Source organism: Stenella coeruleoalba (assembly GCF_951394435.1).
Source record: "Stenella coeruleoalba genome assembly, chromosome: 20".
NCBI classification, from domain to species: domain Eukaryota; kingdom Metazoa; phylum Chordata; class Mammalia; order Artiodactyla; family Delphinidae; genus Stenella; species Stenella coeruleoalba.
Genome location: NC_137166.1, coordinates 31,046,644 through 31,070,126, shown reverse-complemented (window position 1 = coordinate 31,070,126; position 23,483 = coordinate 31,046,644). Strand labels below are relative to the sequence as shown.

The 23,483-nt window shown below is 35.1% G+C and overlaps 1 protein-coding gene across 17 annotated transcripts in view; it reads left to right on the top strand.

The window, feature by feature from the left end:
• Window positions 1–23,483, top strand: part of CHD9 (chromodomain helicase DNA binding protein 9) — a 243,873-nt gene that overhangs the window by 170,718 nt on the left and 49,672 nt on the right. For all 17 annotated transcript variants that reach the window (XM_079907092.1, XM_079907090.1, XM_079907094.1 and 14 more), the window contains 6 exons: window positions 29–224; window positions 1,482–1,649; window positions 2,340–2,519; window positions 16,649–16,759; window positions 21,261–21,457; window positions 21,918–22,117. In XM_079907092.1, the coding sequence (XP_079763218.1) occupies window positions 29–224; window positions 1,482–1,649; window positions 2,340–2,519; window positions 16,649–16,759; window positions 21,261–21,457; window positions 21,918–22,117 (1,052 nt within the window). The remainder of the gene's footprint in view (window positions 1–28; window positions 225–1,481; window positions 1,650–2,339; window positions 2,520–16,648; window positions 16,760–21,260; window positions 21,458–21,917; window positions 22,118–23,483) is intronic.

Sequence of the window (23,483 nt, the reverse complement as noted above, 5' to 3'; positions counted from 1 at the left end):
TCTAAATTTATTGCATTTCATTTGATAGATATTTATATGAGCGAATTGATGGAAGAGTCAGAGGGAATCTTCGACAAGCTGCTATAGATCGATTTAGTAAACCTGATTCAGATCGATTTGTCTTTCTTCTGTGTACCCGAGCTGGTGGTTTGGGCATCAACTTAACTGCAGCTGATACATGTATAATTTTTGATTCTGATTGGAATCCTCAAAACGACCTTCAGGTAAACAGATTCCTTGGCTAAGAGAATTTTTTTTTTAATTCCCATAGCTATCTTTGATAATCCACCTGTTTTATTTTTATACGGACAAACTAACATGTATGTTTCCCTAAGAAATATCTATGCCAAATAAAATAGGTGAAATTATTTTTATTTTAATTTAATGACAATAAAATAAAAAATACTTGTTTAGGTTACGTATCATACTTCTAAAAAAGGTTTACCTACTCAAGTACAGTATTGTTCAAAGTATATCATGTAAATTTGAGAAAGGCCTACACTTTAAGAATAACTTACTTTACTTCCTTAAAAATAAGTACTTGCTTATCCTGATATCATCTTCTTAATCATTACATAATAGAGTATGCATGGAATTGAGACATATTGCCTTTTTATGAAATTCTGTAGAAAATTAATGTACACATATAAATTAAGACTACTTGAACTTCGTTGGAACATAGGAATATTAATTAGTGATTAGAGTGAGTCAAAGTTTACAGAAAATGTGTTTCTAGGAAGGATATGAGAAGAGAACAAAGTATTGGAGAAATTCTTCTTTTATTGTTCATGATAGTCTCAGTAGTACTGTAATTGATATTATTCTTGAGAATATACCTGGCTTAATAAAAGATAATGTTTTAACCTCTCATGTGTATAATCTAGTTCAAAATTTATCAGACAAATTTTAAGTTTAGGAACCCAAGATAAAATGTGAAGCTCTTATGTAATCTCTGATGTCTCTACTTCCAACATGTCTGCATATTAGATAATTAGTTCTTCCTTTGTTTAAATAAAATTTAGGCCTCCAGAGTTGTTCACCTTAGGTTTTTACTCCCCTCAGAATTACCCAGCTTAACTAAAATATATTGAAAAGATTGTTGATAATGTAGTAGAAAAAAAATTAGAAATTTAGGGTTAGATTTTAAGTTTAAAGCCAGAGGCTAAAAAAAGTCTGTTCACAGAGTTTATGTTCCTGTCTAGAATTATGCTGATGACACCCTCTTTAAAAAATAGTATTTCTTCATGGATTTATAGTCTCTGAAATATGTTTAAATTTTAATTTATTTCTGATTGTGGAATCATGTCTCATTTTAATAAGTTCTACCTTCATTTCCAGAGAAAGGTTATATGCAATTCAACAGCAAGAGTGTCTAAAAATTCTTGCACATACTTTTATATTCCATCAAGATAGTTTAATGCGTAATGCCTTTTGTGCTATTTTATAAATTAATTTAACCTATAATTTCTCATTTTTTATAGGCCCAAGCTCGTTGCCACAGAATCGGTCAGAATAAAGCAGTTAAAGTCTACCGACTAGTAACTCGTAACTCATATGAAAGAGAGATGTTTGACCGAGCCAGTCTGAAACTGGGTCTAGATAAGGCTGTATTACAGAGCATGAGTGGAAGAGAAAGTAATGTTGGTGGTGTATGTATATTTTCTTCTTCACCTAGAGTTTTTCTGTTTTTGTTCACATTTAGTTTAAACCTCAGATAGCATATTATTTAATTTTGATCCATACTAAGCAGTAGATAGATACTTTTATGTAAGGAGGAATGTCAGAGTAGAGCTACATTTAGTTAGTACTTTTTGAAACTGTTCTGTCTATATAATGTCAATGCTTGTAAATTCTAAGATTGTGTTTTCAAATAGAAATTCTTCCTTGCAGGACATTTGTATCATGGCACAGCAAAGTAGAATTTGTGTTTTTCTGCATTTTTTCTATAAACAGTTTTTCAAATTGTTTTTTTAGGGCCAAACTATTAACATTGGCTTTCTCTTGCTATAAATGATGTTTTTGGCATTTTTTCCCCTCAAAATCTTATTTATATCTTGTGCTTATAACAACTCTCGAATCCTAGTACTAAAAAGAACCTTGAGAGGTTACCTGCCCCAGAGGTTTTGTTTTAACTGGAGTTACTTTAGGCAAATGGCAAATCGTACTTTAAAGATAGTAAAGAGTCAACAACCTCAATATATTCTTTTAGAGAATTCTCTCAGGTACATCCCAAGCCCCAAATGCAATTTAAACATGACTTCTGTGTTCTTTAACATTCTTTAGGGATACTTTCTCATTTTATGAACTTGAAAAAACTATTACCAAAATTTTGTCTTTAGATTCAACAGCTTTCCAAAAAGGAAATAGAAGATCTGCTTCGAAGAGGTGCTTATGGTGCCATTATGGAAGAAGAAGATGAAGGCTCTAAATTCTGTGAAGAAGATATTGATCAGATTTTACTACGTCGTACAAAAACCATTACAATTGAATCAGAAGGACGTGGGTCAACATTTGCCAAGGTAACAGTGAGTGATATTTTATAAAAAAAAAAAACAAAAACCCTGTAATGTTCTCTCGTAAAAAAAATTTAACTGTCTCTTACTCTACTAATTATTTGAGGAGCATCTACTTAATGTTTAAATAAACTGAATTACTCAAAAGAAGTAGGTAATATATTCTTTTCCTTCATTTATTTCTGATCTCTCACATCAAATTTCACATGTACTCTTCTGATGCTAGTGAAATGGAGTAGGAGTAATAACTAGAAATGGTTCTAAGTATTAATCAGAGTAGAACATTTGAAGTCAAATTTAGAAATCAAAGAACATATATGCCAGACTTCCCTGGGGGTGCAGTGGTTAAGAATCTGCCTGCCAATGCAAGTGACATGGGTTCGAGCCCTGTCTCGGGAAGATCCCACATGCTGCGGAGGAACTAAGCCCGTTGCACCACAACTACTGAGCCCACGTGCCACAACTACTGAAGCCCATGTGCCTAGAGTCTGTGCCCCACAACAAGAGAAGCCACAGCAATGAGAAGCCCGGGCGCCACAACAAAGAGTAGCCCCCGCTCAGCACAACTAGAGAAAGCCGAGGCACAGCAACAAAGACCCAACACAGTCAAAAATAAATAAATAAATAAATAAATATTTTAAAAAAGAACATATATGCCAAAGCCAGAGCAAAATATAAGTAATATAATGTAGGAGGTTAAATCATCTTACATTAACTTATAATAATTTAAAGTACTTCAAGGAAAGTATTTCTAATCTAATTTTAAATATTTAAATCAAGTTTGGGGAGGATAAAATGAAATTTTTGTCTTGAAAAGAAATATTAATAATTGTATCACCCCTATTTGGGGAAAACATTTTAAAAGTTTACTAACTGCCTGTATGTTCTTCCCCCCAACCCCCAATAGAGACATGGTAAACCTGTATCTTGCATTCATCTGAAGAGTTTTTTTATTGCAGTATTCTGTCCCACCTGCACTGATTCATACAGGTTTTCTCCTTTCCACTTTACTTCCTTTCTACATTTTCTTCATTCATCCCCTCTCCACTTCCAACCCAGAAGTCTTTCTTCATCTTTATGGAGAGCACTGTAGTATAGAGCAGGTAGTCCAGGTGCTACACCAAAAGTAATGATACCAATCTTAATATGAAATTTTTTTCTCGCATTCATTCAGGAAAGTAATGTAATCTTGTGTTAGGTACTTTACTAAGTGTTGGGAACACTAAAATGAAAGGATTCTAGTCGCTGAAAAAAGTAAAGAAAGTATTAATTCTGCGTAAAATGGGAGGACAGCAAATCAAGAAAGCCTTTTCAGAGAAGATAACATTTGAGCTGAGTCTTGAAGGAAGTTTGAATTTCGTTGTGTTACAAAAAGAGAAAGCCACATAAATGAATTATATGTTACTAACCTACAAGGAAGATTTCAAGAACTATGGTGTAGGCGTGTATGGATGCACAGTGTAAATTAAATGGAGATGAATATGAAGGTTAGGGAGGTTGGACCCAAATTGTGAAGGGCTCAAAAAATTCCATTGTGAGGAATTTGAACTTGATCCTGAGGCAATTAAAAAGCTCTGAAATCCCTTCAAGCAGAAAATGGGCATAATGTGTTCTGGTTTAGAAATTTAACTCTAGCAGCAGTGTAGAGAATGAGATTGAAATGAAAAAGACTAGAGGCATAGAGACCAGATAAGAGGCTTCTATAGGCTGTGACGATAGGCAAACCAGGGCACTGGAGACCCACTTGAATTAACAGGAATTGATGACCAGTTAGAAATTTGTGGAAGGAGGAGTCAAAAATAACTTGAAGATAGATTTCTGGCCCAAGTAGCTAGGAGGGTCATGGTGTCATTAAGTAAGATAGAGAATTGAGGAGAAGGAAGTTTATATGGAGAAAATAAAATATTGGAGCTGTTATATTTGTGGCATTTACAGGGCATCCAAGTGGAGATGTCCAGGAGAGTTGGCTAGATATAGATTTGGGAGTTAATAAAAAAGCAGAAGAAAGTAGTATTGTGGAAACAAAAGGAATACTGCAGAAGTAAAGTATAAGGTTGAGAACTAAAACTAGTCACGATTGGATAGATACACCCTGGCTCTATCTTCTTTCCTGAGAAATCTTGTTTCCTTTGGATTCCTTGGTCTTACTCAAGTTGTCAACACACTATGTACAGATACTTTTCCCCTCATGCCTGAAATTATCCGAAATTTAATTTAACCAAAAGGTATTAGTCACAGAAATCACCTTTGTTGATTAGGCCAAGTATAGGGGTAGTCTCCTTAAAGTTTTTTTTTTTTTTAATTAATGAAGGCATATCCTCATTTACAATGTTAATGATAATAATCATGGAAAGTCAGAACTTCAGGGTTTGAATTCTGACTCATGAGCTTAGTGACCTTGGACAGTTAACTTAACCTTTATGAGTCTTTCTTGTCCTGAAAAAGGAGAGCATGATAATCATGCTTGACCTTTCCTACTTTACTATAAAGTGCTATGTGAGTATTATTTTACTCAGGTATGCTCTAATCATAATCAGCTATACTCTAAGAATGTGAAAGCTAAGCACTTAAGTATCTATTTTAAACCCTCAGACCAGGGAGTAATTGTTGCATTTGAAAAGAGAGCTTACTGAAAAGGTACCGCAGTAGCTGAAGAGGTACCACATAAACCTGTACTTGTATTATAATTTTTTCATTTCCATAATTGTGTGGGAATGCCACTACATGGTGGGCATTTGGCATAATGGAATATGGCACTACTATATAGTAGCACCAAAGGAATAAAGTTGATACTATTTTTTGCTTTTCCTTGGAATGTCCAGAAACTTCAGGTGAGCAGTTATTTTCAGTGGTTTTGGTAAATGTCATTCCAATCCATGTTTCTACGTATTATCAAAGAGTTTTTGATAAGAAGCTACATTTATGGAGTAGGGTGCATAATAAGACTAATTAGAATTAATAAATATATCCATCGATTAACTCATTATTGGTAACCTCATTTACAAGTGGTTATATCACGTAAATCTTGTTTTGAGAGATTTTCATAAGGGCAGTTAGGTGGATCCTAGAAACAGAAAAGTTTCTGGTCTGATGTTAAATTTGGTGTAGAACAAAAGGCTTTGAGTTGCTTAATTTACAAAAAGAAAACAAAGTGGTCTAAATGAAGCTTCAGTTGGATTGCTTACTTATAAGGGCCCTTCTTTGGTGCCTAAGATCTTCTGCTACTTTCCGATATAGGAAGATAGACTTCACCATTTAAAATTTCCCTTGCAAATAATAAAGGAATTTAATGATTAAACGAATACATTTCAAGAAAAATATTTTGAGGGGAACTGGGATATTAAGATTTAACATTTGAAAGTAGGCAGTAAACCAGTACTTGATGGACTTCTACAACAGGCATTTCATTTCTGTAGGCATTAATCCATCTTTAGAAACCTTGAGAGGGACTTCCCTGGAGGTCCAGTGGTTAAGACTCCGTGCTTCCACTGCAGAGGGAACTAGGATCCCACATGCTGTGCAGCGCGACCCCCCGAAAAAAAGAACTTTGAGAATTTTATATGTCATCTTGAAAGTAGGTTATATGTCAGTTAACAAGAGCATCTGGAATTATCTACAAATATTAAAAATTTTTAAGATTGAAAAATGAATTTATCATTTTTCTTATAATGAATATATATTTTAAAAGCCATTTAATTGTGAAGTATAGTTTCTTCTGCGCAAGTTATTTTAATTATCAACAGTTATAAGGTAGCAGCACAAAATTGATTCTCTACTGTAACATAGAACATTTTTTTAAGGTAAGCAACCATAAAGTAGTATGTTTCAAAAATCTAATTATTTCCTTTTAGTGACTTTTCATATTTAATGGCTTCTCAAGAGGCATATATCAATGAAACTGTAGGACAAAATAAAACCCTGTGAACTTCAGTGAACTTTTCATTGTTCCTGAGAATTCATGAGCTTCTATTAATGACGATTTGAAAATGTGGATATTGTTTGTCCTCAATTAGGAGAAATTCATTTCTGAATTAACAAAATGAAGTCCCCTCTTAGATTTGGAATTACTTGGGTATAGTTAAGATGTCTGTTACTCATATTCATACCATGTTGATGAATTGTCATCATATACTTTTATGCAGGTGATGGTGGCTATCTACTTTTCATTTTATCAAACTAGTTAACCTTTACTCTTTTAAGTTGATCATGAATTTTTAGAATTACGTGGTTTGTCATTAAGAGGTATCTCACTGTATTATTTTCTGTTGCTACTGTAACAAATTACCACAAATTTAGTGGCTTAAAACAACACAAATTTATTCTTTTATAGTTCTGGGTGCCAGAACTCCAAAATGAGTCTTACAGGGCTAAAATTAAGATGTCAGCAGGGGTGATTTCTTCTGGAAGCTTTAGGAGAGGATCAGTTTCTAATGTCTTCCAGCTTTTAAGAGTGCCTGCATTTCTTGCTTGTGACCACATTATTCCAGTCTCAGCTTCTGCTGTCACACAGGCTTTTCCTCTTCTGTAGTGAAATCTCCTCTTCTTTCCTCTTGCATTCAGGACAGCTGTGATTGAATTTAGGGCCTGCCTTGATAATATAGGCTAATCTCCCCATTTCAGGATCCCTAACTTAAGCACATCTGCCAAGGCTTTTTTGCCATATAAACTAACATTCACAAGGTTCCAGAAATTAAGACGTAAATATCTTTGCAAGCCATTATTCAGCCTACCACACTCATCATTTCAAAGAAATAAAAAATTGTTTTTTTTAGTAGTTTCATAATAATAAAGCTATAGTTTAGAACAAACAAAAAAACAGAATTTAAATTCATTTTGTTAAAGCATTTATTTCTGTGACTTGTTTCATAAATATGCCAGGAAAATGAATATTTTTAAACATTTATAATAGTTAAATACTTCCTATAAACAAGCATCTTACTAACCCAGTCTCAAAAGAATGATGGAATGAATGTATTTATTACTTGGTAAGCAATGTCATGAACAGACATTGCAAAGTTCAGCAAGAAGCATTTAGGATTTTAGTTTTTTTCCTACTCCTTTTTTATTTTATTTATTTATTTATTTTTGCCGTGCCGCATGGCATGTAGGATCTTAGTTCCCTGACCAGGGGTCGAACCTGCTCCCCCTGAAATGGAAGCACAGAGTCTTAAACACTGTATCACCAGGGAAGTCCTGTCCTACTAATTTTTTAGATGTTTTATAAACATTGAAACTACAAATATAGGCAGAATAGTATAATGAGACCTGTGTATTTATCACCCAGCTTCAACAATTATTTACTCATACTAAACTTTCATCACCACCCTACCCATCTTTCATATTATTTTACTTTTTATTTTTTAAAATTTATTTTATTGAAGTATAGTTGGTTTACAATGTTGTGTTAATTTCTGCTGTACAGTAATGTAATTCACTTATATATATATACATATATATATATGTATATATATATATACACACACACACACATAACCTTCTCCATTTTGGTTTATTATGGGATATTGAATATAGTTCCCTGTGCTATACAGTAGAACCTTGCTGTTTATCCATTCTATATATAATAGTTTGCATATCATATTAATTTAAAGCAAGCCCCAGGCACAGTATCACAACTTCTATAGATGTTCCCATCTGTACCTCTAAAGATAAAGATTTCTTTAACACAACCACAATACTATTAATCACGTTTTAACATAAAATTAACACTAATTCCTTTTTTTTCTTTTTTTTGGCCGCAACAGGCGGCTTCTGGGATCATAGTACCCTGACCAGGGAATGAACCCACACCCTTGGCAGTGAGAGCACAGAGTCCTAACCACAGGACCGCCAGGGAATTCCCAACACTAATTCCTGATATCATCAATTTCCCAGTGTTAAAACTTTCAGTTATCTTGAATGTCATAAATGGCTTCTTTGCTTGTAATAGTTTTATTACCTTTCCTATGTGTAATTTTCTGCATTTTAAAGTTCCATCAAAATGGGTTCTTTTTTTTTTTTAACATCTTTATTGGAGTATAATTGCTTTACAGTGGTGTGTTAGTTTCTGCTTTATAAAAAGTGAAACAGTTATACATATACATGTGTTCCCATATCTCTTCCCTCTTGCGTCTCCCTCCCTCCCACCCTCCCTATCCCACCCCTCTGGGTGGTCACAAAGCACCAAGCTGATCTCCCTGTGCTATGCGGCTGCTTCCCACTAGCTATCTATTTTACGTTTGGTAGTTTAAATATGTCCGTGCCACTCTCTCGCTTTGTCACAGCTTACCCTTCCCCCTCCCCATATCCTCAAGTCCATTCTCTAGTAGGTCTGTGTCTTTATTCCTGTCTTACCCCTAGGTTCTTCATGACTTTTTTTTTTCTTAAATTCCATATGTATATGTTAGCATACGGTATTTGTCTTTCTCTTTCTGACTTACTTCACTCTGTATGACAGACTCTAGGTCCATCCACCTCATTACAAATAGCTCAATCTCGTTTCTTTTTATGGCTGAGTAATATTCCATTGTATATATGTGCCCCATCTTCTTTATCCATTCATCCGATGATGGACACTTAGGTAGTTTCCATCTCCGGGCTTTTGTAAATAGAGCTGCAGTGAACATTTTGGTACATGACTCTTTTTGAATTTTGGTTTTCTCAGGGTATATGCCCAGTAGTGGGATTGCTGGGTCATATGGTAGTTCTATTTGTAGTTTTTTAAGGAACCTCCTTAGTGGCTGTACCAATTCACATTCCCACCAGCAGTGCAAGAGTGTTCCCTTTTCTCCACACCCTCTCCAGCATTTACTGTTTCTAGATTTTTTGATGATGGCCGTTCTGACAGGTGTGAGATGATATCTCATTGTAGGTTTGATTTGCATTTCTCTAATGATTAATGATGTTGAGCATTCTTTCATGTGTTTGTTGGCAGTCTGTATCTTTTCTTTGGAGAAATGTCTATTTAGGTCTTCTGCCCATTTTTGGATTGGGTTGTTTGTTTTTCTGATATTGAGCTGCATGAGCTGCTTATCAATTTTGGAGATTAATCCTTTGTCAGTTGCTTCATTTGCAAATATTTTCTCCCATTTTGAGGGTTGTCTTTTGGTCTTGTTTATGGTTTCCTTTGCTGTGGAAAAGCTTTGAAGTTTCATTAGGTCCCATTTGTTTATTTTTGTTTTTATTTCCATTTCTCTAGGAGGTGGGTCAAAAGGATCTTGCTGTGATTTATGTCATAGAGTGTTCTGCCTGTGTTTTCCTCTAAGAGTTTGATAGTTTTTGGCCTTACATTTAGATCTTTAATCCATTTTGAGCTTATTTTTGTGTATGGTGTTAGGGAGTAGTCTAATCTCATACTTTTACATGTACCTGTCCAGTTTTCCCAGCACCACTTATTGAAGAGGCTGTCCTTTCTCCACTGTACATTCCTGCCTCCTTTATCAAAGATAAGGTGACCATATGTGTGTGGCTTTATCTCTGGGCTTTCTCTCCTGTTCCATTGATCTATCTTTCTGTTTTGGTGCCAGTACCATACTGTCTTGATTACTGTAGCTTTGTAGTATAGTCTGAAGTCAGGGAGCCTGATTCCTCCAGCTCCGTTTTTCATTCTCAAGATTGCTTTGGCTATTCGGGGTCTTTTGTGTTTCCATACAAATTGTGAAATTTTCTGTTCTAGTTCTGTGAAAAATGCCAGGGGTAGTTTGATAGGGATTTCATTGAATCTGTATTTGCTTTGTGTAGTAGAGTCATTTTCACAATGTTGATTTTTCCGATCCAAGAACATGGTATATCTCTCCATCTATTTGTATCATTAATTTCTTTCATCAGTGTCTTATAATTTTCTGCATACAGGTCTTTTGTCTCCTTAGGTAGGTTTATTCCTAGATATTTTATTCTTTTTGTTGCAGTGGTAAATGGGAGTGTTTTCTTGATTTCACTTTCAGATTTTTCATCATTAGTGTATACGAATGCCAGAGATTTCTGTGCATTAATTTTGTATCCTGCTACTTTACCAAATTCATTGATTAGCTCTAGTAGTTTTCTGGTAGCATCTTTAGGATTCTCTATGTATAGTATCATGTCATCTGCAAACAGTGACAGCCTTACTTCTTCTTTTCTGATTTCGATTCCTTTTATTTCCTTTTCTTCTCTGATCAGTGTGGCTAAAACTTCCAAAACTGTGTTGAATAAGAGTGGTGAGAGTGGGCAACCTTGTCTTGTTCCTGATCTTAGTGGAAATGCTTTCTCTTTTTCACCATTGAGGACGATGTTGGCTGTGGGTTTGTCACATATGGCCTTTATTATGTTGAGGAAAGTTCCCTCTATGCCTACTTTCTGCAGGGTTTGTATCATAAATGGGTGTTGAATTTTGTCGAAAGCTTTCGCTGCATCTTCTGAGATGATCATATGGTTTTTCTCCTTCAGTTTGTTAATATGGTGTATCATGTTGATTGATTTGCATATATTGAAGACTCCTTGTATTCCTGGGATAAACCCCACTTGATCATGGTGTATCATCCTTTTAATGTGCTATTGTATTCTGTTTGCTAGTATTATGTTGAGGATTTTTGCATCTATGTTCATCAGTGATATTGGCCTGTAGTTTTCTTTCTTTGTGACATCCTTGTCTGGTTTTGGTATCAGGGGGATGGTGGCCTCGTAGAATGAGTTTGGGAGTGTTCCTCCCTCTGCTATGTTTTGGAAGAGTTTGAGAAGGATAGGTGTTAGCTATTCTCTAAATGTTTGGTAGAATTCGCCTGTGAAGCCTGGGTCCTGGGCTTTTGTTTGTTGGAAGATTTTTAATCACAGTTTCCATTTCAGTGCTTGTGATTGGTGTTTTCCTATTTTCTATTTCTTCCTGATTCAGTCTTGGCAGGTTGTGCATTTCTAAGAATTTGTCAGTTTCCTTCAGGTGGTTCATTTTATTGGCATAGAGTTGCTTGTAGTAATCTCTCCTGATCTTTTGTGTTTCTGCAGTGTCAGTTGTTACTTCTTTTTCATTTCTAATTCTATTGATTTGAGTCTTCTCCCTTTCTTTCTTGATGAGTCTGGCTAATGGTTTATCAATTTTGTTTATCTTCTCAAAGAACCAGCTTTTAGTTTTATTGATCTTTGCTATCGTTTCCTTCATTTCTTTTTCATTTATTTCTGATCTGATCTTTATGATTTCTTTCCTTCTGCTATCTTTGGGGTTTTTTGTTCTTCTTTGTCTATTTGCTTTAGGTGCAAGTTTAGGTTGTTTATTCGAGATGTTTCCTGTTTCTTAAGCTAGGATTGTATTGCTGTAAACTTCCCTCTTAGAACTGATTTTGCTGCATCCCATAGGTTTTGGGTCGTCGTGTTTTCATTGTCATTTGTTTCTAGGTATTTTTTTATTTCCTCTTTGATTTCTTCAGTGATCTCTTGATTATTTAGCAGTGTGTTGTTTGGCCTCTATGGGTTTGTGTTTTTTTACAGTGTTTTTCCTGTAATTTATATCTAGTCTTATAGCGTTGTGGTCGGAATAGGTACTTGATATGATTTCAGTTTTCTTAAATTTACCAAGGCTTGATTTGTGACCCAAGATATGATCCATCCTGGAAAATGTTCCATGAGCACTTGAGAAGATAATGTATTCTGTTGTTTTTGGATGGAGTGGCCTCTAATTATCATTTACGTCCATCTTGTTTAATGTATCATTTAAAGCTTGTGTTTCCTTACTTCTTTTCAGTTTGGATGATCTGTCCATTGGTGAAAGTGGGGTGTTAAAGGTCCCCTACTATTATTGTGTTGCTGTCAATTTCCCCTTTTATGGCTGTTAACATTTGCCTTATGTACTGAGGTACTCCTGTATTGGGTACATAAATATTTACAATTGTTATATCTTCTTGGATTGATCCCTTGATCATTATGTAGTGTCCTTCTTTTCTCTTGTAATAGTCTTTATTTTAAATTCTGTTTTGTCTGGTAAGAGAATTGCTACTCCGGCTTTCTTTTGATTTCCATTTGCATGGAATATCTTTTTCCATCCCCTCACTTTCAGTCTGTATGTGTCCCTAGGTCTTAGGTGGGTCTCTTGTATATGGCATATATACGGGTCTTGTTTTCCTATCCATTCAGCCAGTCTGTGTCTTTTGGTTGGAGCACTTAATCCATATACATTTAAGGAAATTATCGATATTTATGTTCCTATTACCATTTTCTTAATTGTTTGGGGTTTATTATTGTAGATCTTTTCCTTCTTCTTTGTTTTCCTGCCTAGAGAAGTTCCTTTAGCATTTGTTTTAAAGGTGGTTTCGTGGTGCTGAATTCTTGCTTGTCTGTAAAGGTTTTAATTTCTCCATTGAATCTGAATGAGATCCTTGCTGGGTAGAGTAATCTTAGTTGTAGGTTTTTCCCTTTCATCACTTTAAATATGTCCTGCCACGCCCTTCTGGCTTGCAGAGTTTCTGCTGAAAGATAAGCTGTTAACCTTATGGGGATTCCATTGTATGTATGTTATTTATTGCTTTTCACTTGCTGCTTTTAATATTTTTTCTTTGTATTTAATTTTTGATAGTTTGGTTAATATGTGTCTTGGCATGTTTCTCCTTGTCTTTATCCCATATGGGACTCTGTGCTTCCTGGACTTGATTGACTATTGCTTTTCCCATGTTAGGGAAGCTTTCAACTATAATCTCTTCAAATATTTTCTCAGTCCCTTTTTCTCTTCTTCTCCTAGGACCCCTATAATTCGAGTGTTGGTGTGTTTAATGTTGTCCCAGAGGTCTCTGAGGCTGTCCTGAATTCTTTTCACTCGTTTTCCTTTTTTCTGCTCTGTGGTAGTTATTTACACTATTTTATCTTCCCGGTCACTTATCTGTTCTTCTGCTGCAGTTATTCTGCTCTTGATTCCTTGTAGAGAATTTTAAATTTCATTTATTGTGTTGGTCATCATTGTTTGCTCTTCAGTTTTTCTAGGTCCTTGTTAAACGTTTCTCATATTTTCTCCATTCTATTTCTAAGACGTTGGATCATCTTTACTATCATTACTCTGAATTCTTTTTCAGGTAGACTGCCTATTTCCTCCTCATTTGTTTGGTCTGGTGAGTTTTTACTTTGCTTCTTCTTCTGCTGTTTATTTCTCTGTCTTCTCATTTTGCCTAACTTACTGCATTTGGGGTCTCCTTTTCACAGGCTGCAGGTTCATAGTTCCCGTTGTTTTTGGTATCTGCCCCCAGTGGGTAAGGTTGGTTCAGTGGGTTGTGTAGGTTTCCTGGTGGAGGGGACTGGTGCCTGTGTTCTGGTGGATGAGGCTGGATCTTGTCTTCCTGGTGGGCAGGACTGTGTCCAGTGCTGTGTTTTGGGGTGTCTGTGAGCTTATTATGATTTTAGGCAGCCTCTCTGCTGATGGGTGGGGTTGTTTTCCTGTCTTGCTAGTTGTTTGGCATGCGCTGTGCAGCACTTTACCTTGCTGGTCGTTGAGTGGAGCTGGGTGTTAGCGTTGAGATGGAGATCTCTGGGAGAGCTCTCCCCAATTGATATTACGTGGGGCTGGGAGGTCTCTGCTGGACCAGTGTCCTGAATTCAGCTCTCCCACCTCAGAGGCTCAGGCCTGACAGCCGCTTGGAGCACCAAGACCTTGTGAGCCACAAGGCTGGCGAAACTGGGCTATGAGTTGGGTGGCAGCCACTGCCTGTTGTAGCTCTGTCTCAGCTGTCTCCAAAGGTCACCCAGATACATTGGGTTATTCCACCATTCCTCAGAACTTGCACATGCCAGTCTGGGATTTGTAATATGTCCTCCTGATACTCTTCATTGAAATACCTTGCATTCGTGGTGGTGAGAGATATGCTGATAGTGTTGGTTCTCTTCAGTTCAGAGACTGGAACAGTCTGAGCCTTCATGTGGCCAGGTTAGGAGCAGCTGGCCAACGGTCCCAAACTGATTACATGTCAGATTCCAAGACGGGTTTCTGCAGCGCCCGAGCAGTAGTCCCAAGCAGCCGCTCCGCTCAGCTGCAACACTCTGACTGGGGAATTTGGTGGGGCCCTCAAACAAGGATTTCTGCCAGCCCTATAGCCTGACTTCTCCACCCAGGCAAGGAGCTGAGGAGAGCATCTCCCGACTCCATCTCACCAGAGGAGTGGACACCTGGAAGCTCCTTCCATTTATCCCTATAGAAGTTTAGCATGCATCTTTCAAGCCCTTTTGTTAAAGCATTATATATCTTCTCTGTGTATTTCATTTTTATAAAGCACTTTGATAAATTTTCTTTGAAGCAGCGTATCTATTTTTAGGAACTTAAGTTGCAAATAATGGTTATTTATGAATCACAGTGTTGAACTGTAATGTCTAAAATTAGGTCCAATGAAAAGATTTTATAATTTCTGCAACATTTAAGAAAATAAATCATTTATATTTTCTTTTATTCCTCTATAATTTCTTAAGTTTTTACAATGCTTATGCAGTATTTTTTTTGTAAGGAAAAGAGTTTTCAAAATAAAGTTAGGCAGGGGGCTTCCCTGGTGGCGCAGTGGTTCAGAGTCCGCCTGCTGAAGTGGGGGACGCGGGTACGTGCCCCGGTCCGGGAGGATCCCACATGCTGCGGAGTGGCTGGGCCCGTGAGCCATGGCCGCTGAGCCTGCGTGTCCGGAGCCTGTGCTCCGCAGTGGGAGAGGCCACAACAGTGAGAGGCCCGCATACCGCAAAAAAATAAATAAAGATAGGCAATGACTCATTTTTCTGTATTTCTTATATTCTGTATTGCATTTTTTTAGGAGACATATCTATGTAAAAATGGGATGGAAATAAAGTAGGAGAATACCAGAAAATGAACTGTCTAGGGCAAATAGGTTTGAAATTCTTCTTGTAACCTAATTTCTTAATATTCATTTTTTTAAAAATTAAATTATTTGTTTTAGCTACACTGGATCTTTATTGTAGCACACAGGCTCTCTAGTTGTGGCACACGGGCTTGTGACGTGAGGGCTCTAAAGCATGCGGGTTCAGTACTCGTAGTGCACGAGTTTAGTTGCGTTATGTGGGATCTTAGTTGCCCCACCATAGATTGAACCCAGGCCCCCTGCGTTGGGAGTGCAGAGGTGTAACCACTGGACTACCTGGGAAATCCCTATTCATGTAGTATTTCCTTTCTTTCTTTTTTTTTTTAACATCTTTATCAGAGTATAATTGCTTTACAATGGTATGTCAGTTTCTGCTTTATAACAAAGTGAATCAGCTATACATATACATATGTCCCCATATCTCCTCCCTCTTGCATCTCCCTCCCACCCTCCCTATCCCACCCCTCTAGGTGCTCACAAAGCACTGAGTGATCTCTCTGTGCTATGCAGCTGCTTCCCACTAGCTATTGATTTTACATTTGGGTAGTGTATATATGTCCATGCCACTCTCTCACTTCGTCCCAGCTTTGCCTCCCCCCAACCATGTCCTCAAGTCCATTCTCTACGTCTGCGTCTTTATTCCTGTCCTGCCCCTAGGTTCTTCAGAACCATTTTTTTTTTTAGATTCCATATATATGTGTCAGCATACGGTATTTGTTTTTCCCTTTCTGTCTTACTTCACTCCGTATGACAGACTCTGGGTCCATCCACCTCACTACAAATAACTCAATTTCATTTCTTTTTATAGCTGAGTAATATTCCATTGTATATATGTGCCACATCTTCTTTATTCACTTGTCGATGGACACTTAGGTTGCTTCCATGTGCTGGCTGTTGTAAATAGTGCTGCAGTGAACATTGTGATACATGACTCTTTTTGAATTATGATTTTCTCAGGGTATATGCCCAGTAGTGGGATTGCTGTGTTGTTGTATAGTATTTCTAAAATGCAGTATTGTATCCTGTATGGTTTTTTGACTAAAACGATTTGATCCCTGCTTGCCCAAAGTTTAAAAGTCAAACAACAATAATAACTTCTTTAATTTTGCTCCTAAAACTCCAGCCTGTGTTGGTATTAAGCCTTTTGCCTTAAGCAGATGCTGTGCTATGTTTCAGACCATTGTAGTTTGAAACGTACTTTGAGTGCATGTGTGTATATGCTGAATTCAAATTCTATCCACACTAAATGTGAAGAGATAAGGTTTTAGATATACTTTGATAGATTTTTCCTCTACGTTTCAAAACATTTTGAAAAACTACCATTATGTATTTCAGGCAAGTTTTGTGGCATCTGGAAATCGAACAGATATTTCCTTAGATGATCCCAACTTCTGGCAAAAATGGGCGAAAAAGGCAGAAATAGATATAGATGCCATCAGTGGTAGAGTAAGTATTTATTTCCGTTTAAAAAATATTACCTGTGGGAATACTTTGGTAATATTATTATAATATTTTAAGGTGTTCCACTGTGTACTGACTGAAATAAATTAATCTGCATAAATAAATTGATACCGGGCTGTAGAATGATAACATTGAGTCAGACACTGCTTCTGTTTAATTCTTCTGATATTTGTTGTGATAGGTTGTAATACGGTTAAAGTTTAATTTTGGAGGGTGTTTGTGTTCTTAAAATTATAATATGTTTTTTAATTTTTAAAATGTCTTAAAATAACGGATTACTTTTATTTCGCTTTTTAACCTTCTTTTTGTTATTTTGGTGTCAGATACCATTAATGATCTAGTCAAATACAAAAGGAGAAAAAAAAAGCAGTCAAGAAAGTGGCATCTTCAAAATCTGACAAAGAACTATAAAAAATTTAAGATCCAGTCCTACTTACGTACATAGATCTAGCTATGCTTAGTAAATATTATGAAATTTAAAAAATAAAGTGGCATTTTTAAACTGTTTCTTTTATAACATCCCTTGGAGTTAAGGAAGAAAGGGCCAAAAAGCTAGCACAGAATTCATGGAACTGATAATAACGTAACTGTTCACTTCAAAAGACATCTACCTGTCTGATAATTTATAGGAATCAATGTTTGTGAGCCTTACCTACTTCCAAAATAACTGCTAAATGATTAAAAGAAATTTATATTAAGCATTGATGCATGGGATCTATTTTAATAGATAACCTTATAAGATGTAAAACTTTACAATGAGGAATAATGCCACTGCCCAATAATAATTATTATTTAATATATTTTGGAAATATGTATAATTCTGTATGAAACATTATAAAAAAGTAAATTAGAAAGAGATATTTATTAAAATATTACTATTTTCATATTGGCATGTTTATATGCCTTAAAAAGTCAATGGAATTTGCAAACCACTATAAATTAATAGATGAATTAGTGAATTAACTGATAGAAGATAAATATGCCATTTAGCCTTCTTAAATATCAGTACTAACAGCAGTAGAAAAATATATGGAAGAGGAAGTCTACTTCGTAGTAGAAAAAAAGATTTAGAACACTTAGGGGAATACCTACTGGACGTATATGATTTCAGTAAAGTAAATTACCAAACTTAATTGTGAGATTTGTCAATTGGGAAGAAAAACTACATATTTTAAACATTTGTAGGTTGAGTTAATAAACATAGAAATGCAGCCCCAATCAAAATGTTAAGAATTTGTTCATATAACCAGACAAAATCTAAAATTACCCTGGAAGAATAAATACTCAACAATATTAAATCCACTTTTAGGAATCTGTCTTACAGCAATAATCACACATGTACAATGATAATGTAGTACAGTGATGTACATCGCAACATTTTTCATTTTAGAAAAAAATTAGAAACTAATTGGTACTTTTATACTGTCTAATGCAGTAAGTAAAAATAATCATGTAGATCCCTATGTACTCACATAGAGCTCTAAGACAAGACAGTTAACTTTAAAAAGAGAGAGGCCTTCCCTAGTGGCACAGTGGTTGAGAGTCTGCCTGCTGATGCAGGGGACATGGGTTCGTGCCCTGGTCCAGGAAGATCCCACATGCCGCGGGGCAGCTGGGCCCGTGAGCCATGGCCGCTGGGCCTGCGCATCCGGAGCCTGTGCTCCGCAACGGGAGAGGCCACAACAGTGAGAGGCCCGTGTACCACAATAAAAAAAAAAAAGAGAGAGAGAGAAATAGAACAATACTTACAGTGTGATGTTTGTTTATGATTTTTCAAAAGTATTATAATGGTAATACGCAGACACTCGTACATTTGTGCTGAATCCAACTAGAGCACACTGTGAGCCAAGTACCATTCTCACATTAGGGCTAAAATGAACAAGACAGATGAAGCACTGCTTAATAGAGCTTACAAATTCTGGTGGGTAAGTAAACAAATATATAAGATAATTTCTGAGACTGAAGAAAATAAAATGGTAAGATGGTAGAGAATGCCTGGAGGAGTGTAGATAGCATTAGGAAAAGTGGTCAAGGGAGGTCACTCTGAGGGGACATCTGTGCTGAGACTTGAATGATGAGAACCAGCCAACAGTGTAAAGACATGAGATAAAAGCTTTCAAGGTAGAGGGAATGGCAGTGACCCATTGTTTGAAATAAGCTTACAGTGTTCCAGAAACAGAAATGGCATTGTGTCAGAATGGAGGGGGATAGTGAGAGTGGTGACAGGTTAGGTCAAAGATGATAGGTATGGCTCATTTCAATAGGGTCTTATAGATTATCCTAAGGAGTTATGGATTTTATAAATAAACTTATATAAGCATATAGTCATGTAATACTTTGCAGTTATGTTTTCTAATTTGTACTTCTCAAAAATTTTATAATTTTCTGACAAGAAGTACCATGAAGACAGATTGGCATTACTTACTATATGTTAAAACATAAAAGCATATTAACATATTATAAAGGAACCATGATACTGAGAGAAATGTATATAGAGCAAAGAATAGAATAAGAACAGGAGAAGGTCAAATTATAGGATATAAATAAAGAAATAGCATTAGAGAAAAAGGGGTTATTTAATAATCATGATTAAAATTTGAGTTAGCATTGGGGAAGCATTTTAATAATATACTCTATGCCAAGTAAACTCCAATTTGTGATAAAAAATTTATTTTTGAAACAAAGCATGAAAAAATAGTAAAAATAGATTTCTATTTTATCAAATATTTGGTGGGAAACATTCTAAATTAGAAACAAACCACAAAGGGAAATAATTGGCATATTCAAATATATGACAAAATTATGTAATGGAAAAATAAAATTGCAATCAGACTGGTGACTATTTGTAGCAGAAGTATATATGAAAGTTAATATTTTTATTATATAAAAGCTAATGTAAATTGATCACAAGTAGAAATAAATCAAAATCTTAAAAGATTATGGGCAAAAAACACTTGAAAATTTACTCAAGAGAAAATACAATTATGGTTGTTTTTTTTTAAGTTGGGACCAGGGAAAGGGACAACTCTTTCTTTTTTTTAATTAAGTAATTATTTTTTTTGAAGTAGGTTGATTTACGATGTTTTAGTCTCAGGTGTACAACAAAGTGTTATAAATACATAATTTTTTTTCAGATTCTTTTAAGCTTATTACAAAATACTGAGTATAGTTCCCTGTGTTATACAGTAGGTCCTTGTCAACTCTTTCTTATATAGAAGGTGCCAATTAATAAATGTAGAAGGAATAAGAGAAATAGAAAATCTCAATCCACCCCATTGATGAATTCTAAAATTAGTGTGTAGAATATAAGGAGAAACAGAATTTTTATATATCTTCAAAGTATATCTTCCAAAATATTTATTAATTACAAAAGGAAAACTAGTAAGTTTACAGTGGAAAAACTTAATAGAGAAGGCTAATGTCACCAGTATTAAGACATATTAACATTATGTACCCCTTTAAGTTCAGTGCACTGTGGTCATACTACTGTGGGACAGCAGAACCTACATGGTCTGGTCCCTGCTTCCCCTCCTAGCGTTTACCCTCTCCTGCTCTAGGACTTGAACATAGAATACCTTTTCAGGTCCATTACTGTTTTCTTCACTTATAATGCCATCTCCTCCTTGGATGCCTAGCAAACTACTTCTCATTCTTGAAGATCTCTTTCTAGTATCACTACTTTGTAAATCTTTCTTTTATGGCACCCATCTTATAAAATATTGCATCCTGAATAGCATTTATTTGTTTACACATTAAACTGAGCCTCAAGACTGTGAATTTCTCATGAGCAGAAAGCTATCTTAGTCATAGCCCATAACATAGTACCTAACTTAGATAAATTGGTCAATAAAGATTAAAGTTTGTCAACTTACGTTGTTTTGAATGAATTAGACTTCATTGACCATAGTGAGGTTCATATACTTATTACTTTGCTTGTTGTAGATTAGTGTAAGTCTTTTGGAAAGCACTGAAACATGATTCTGGATCCATAAAATAATTATGCCCTTTGACCAATATTTCCATTTTTGGATATTTCACTTCCTTTGGACTTATCTTTAGGATAAACTTAGATTACAAAGATTTACTTTTTAGCATTATATATTTTAAAAATTTAAAACAATCTATTTGTATTAATTCAAATTGCATTATGAATTAATTAGGTAAAGAAAATTATGATGCATAAATTCAGTTTAAAATATAGTTTATAGTTGTTGTAGAAGCACAATACAGTAACTTTCATATTAATAAAGCCATATACCAAATTTTTTTATCCTATGATTGTAATATGAAATTATGACAAATGGTAATAAGGATTTTAAAGGAATAAAAAAATTTTCTGTTGATTTGGTAGGTCAGTGGAATTGTTAGTAATTTGTTCTGGTTTTATAAAATTATTGTTTGTACAGTTTGAAAGGTAAAAATGTAAAATATTGTTATAAGCAAAATAATAAAAGGACCTTCAAGTAATAGCTGTTAAATTTTACAGAACAGCTTGGTTATTGACACTCCAAGAATTAGGAAGCAAACAAGACCCTTCAGTGCTACAAAAGATGAATTGGCTGAATTATCTGAAGCTGAAAGTGAAGGAGATGAAAAGCCCAAACTCCGGAGACCCTGTGAGCGTTCGAATGGCTATGGAAGAACTGAATGCTTTAGAGTAGAGAAAAATCTGCTAGTTTATGGGTAAAATATTATTTTTAATGTTTACTGTTAGTAGTCTGGTGTACAAATTTATGGGAAACATATACTATATTCTAATATGCTTTTTATCTTGTTAGAATCAATAAAATGTATTTTTTAAGTACCATGAATTTATATATTTAACATATACTTAATAGCAATTGATGAGATATCTTTAAATTTTAATATTATAAATGTATTGCTAATATCAAACTCCTTGTTCTTAGATTTGCATATTCAGTAACACAAAATGGATAATGTTTTTATCCATTATTGAATAAAATATACTAGAAATTACTATACCATGACTCTGCAGTTTATTCTATGGGGGAAAAAACTTTAGTAGGTAAATTCTATCAGTGACAAAGTGTGTTTTTTGCAGGTTTCAGGCCTTTTATCCATGAGTTATGTTTTCTCTAGGATTTCACCCAATATTAATATAAATATACCTTTTTTTAACTAGGTGGGGCCGATGGAGAGAGATTCTGTCTCATGGCCGTTTTAAAAGGCAGCTAAATGAGCACGATGTGGAAATAATTTGCCGAGCCCTCTTAGCTTATTGCCTTGTTCACTACCGAGGAGATGAGAAAATTAAAGGCTTCATATGGGATCTCATTACTCCAACCGAAGATGGGCAGACACGAGAGCTACAAAATCATCTAGGTAAGAACATTCTTTTATTTCCTTTTTAAATTTAGTTTTAGTTATGTAAGTAGCACTTAACATAGTACCCTATAAAATATTGAAGCATTTCAGATAATAGTAAAGAACCCTTAAGCTTCACTCTTAATTCAAGTTCCATGTTGGAAAGGACTAGTGTTATCAGTTTGGTTGGGTTTTATATACTGTTATCAAACATGTATTTGTTTACAAGTTGTTGACCCAATAGTATGTCTTAGAGGTCATCCCATCTGTATTCATGTAGATCTATTTTATTTTTTAAACTCCTGCTTAGTAGTCCATAGTATGGATATTTCTTAATTCATTTAGCATCTCCTTTGATGATGGGCATTTAGGATGTTTCCAATTTTAGATAATTGAAAAACAGGTTTTAGTGAAGATCCTTTTACGTTCCTCCTTGTGCACAGGAATAAATCTTCCACTAAAGTAAATATCAAGAAATGGAATTGTTCAGGTACAGCATATATACGTCCTTAGGACCTAAAATGTGGTCTGTGTGTTAACAGCATCAGCATCTCCCAGGAGCTTCTTAGAAATGCAGAATCTTAGACCTCAGACTTACTACATCAGAATCTACATTTTAACAAGTTCCTCAGCAATTAGTATGTATATTAAAATTTGGAACACTGTGGTATATACATTTAAAATTGTTATAACTGTTTTAATTTGCTGTCAAATGTGGCTGTGTCAATTTATAGTCCCATCAGAGATATATACAAGTAGCATTTGCTCCATAACCCTACGAACATTCTTTTTTGCATAAAATAATTGAATTTTCTATAAAGATAAAAAGATTACTGTGCCCTTAAATTGGTGTTACAATTTTATTCTATTTAATCAACAAATACCTGTTAAAGTGCCTGTTCTGCGCTTCTTGTGCAAAGTACTGGGAAGATGAGAAGGAACAACACAGACAAGATCCCTGAGCTCATGAACCTGGTCAGGCAGACAGACATAATAAGAAAGCAGATAAAATACCTAAATAATTATAGATTATGATGAGTACTGTGAAGTAAATAAACTAAGTACTGAGATTGAGAACAACAGAAAGTACCTAGTTTAGATTAGGGTGGTCACTGGAGGTCTATCTTAATGAAATTAACAATGAAATTATTAATGTGAAGAGCTGATTTCTGGTAAAGATGGAAGATTCACACAAATATAATTTCACTCTTCCTTGAAACCCAACTTATATGTCAATAAAGGGAAAAAAATTCAAGGCATCAAGCTTTATAAATTGTACAGGTATAAATTTTAGTTTCTTTAACAAGTAAATAGTGGAAGGGGAGGAAAATGGGGAGGGTATCTATAAACCATTGGCTCACACCAGACATGATCTTGTGCCCCA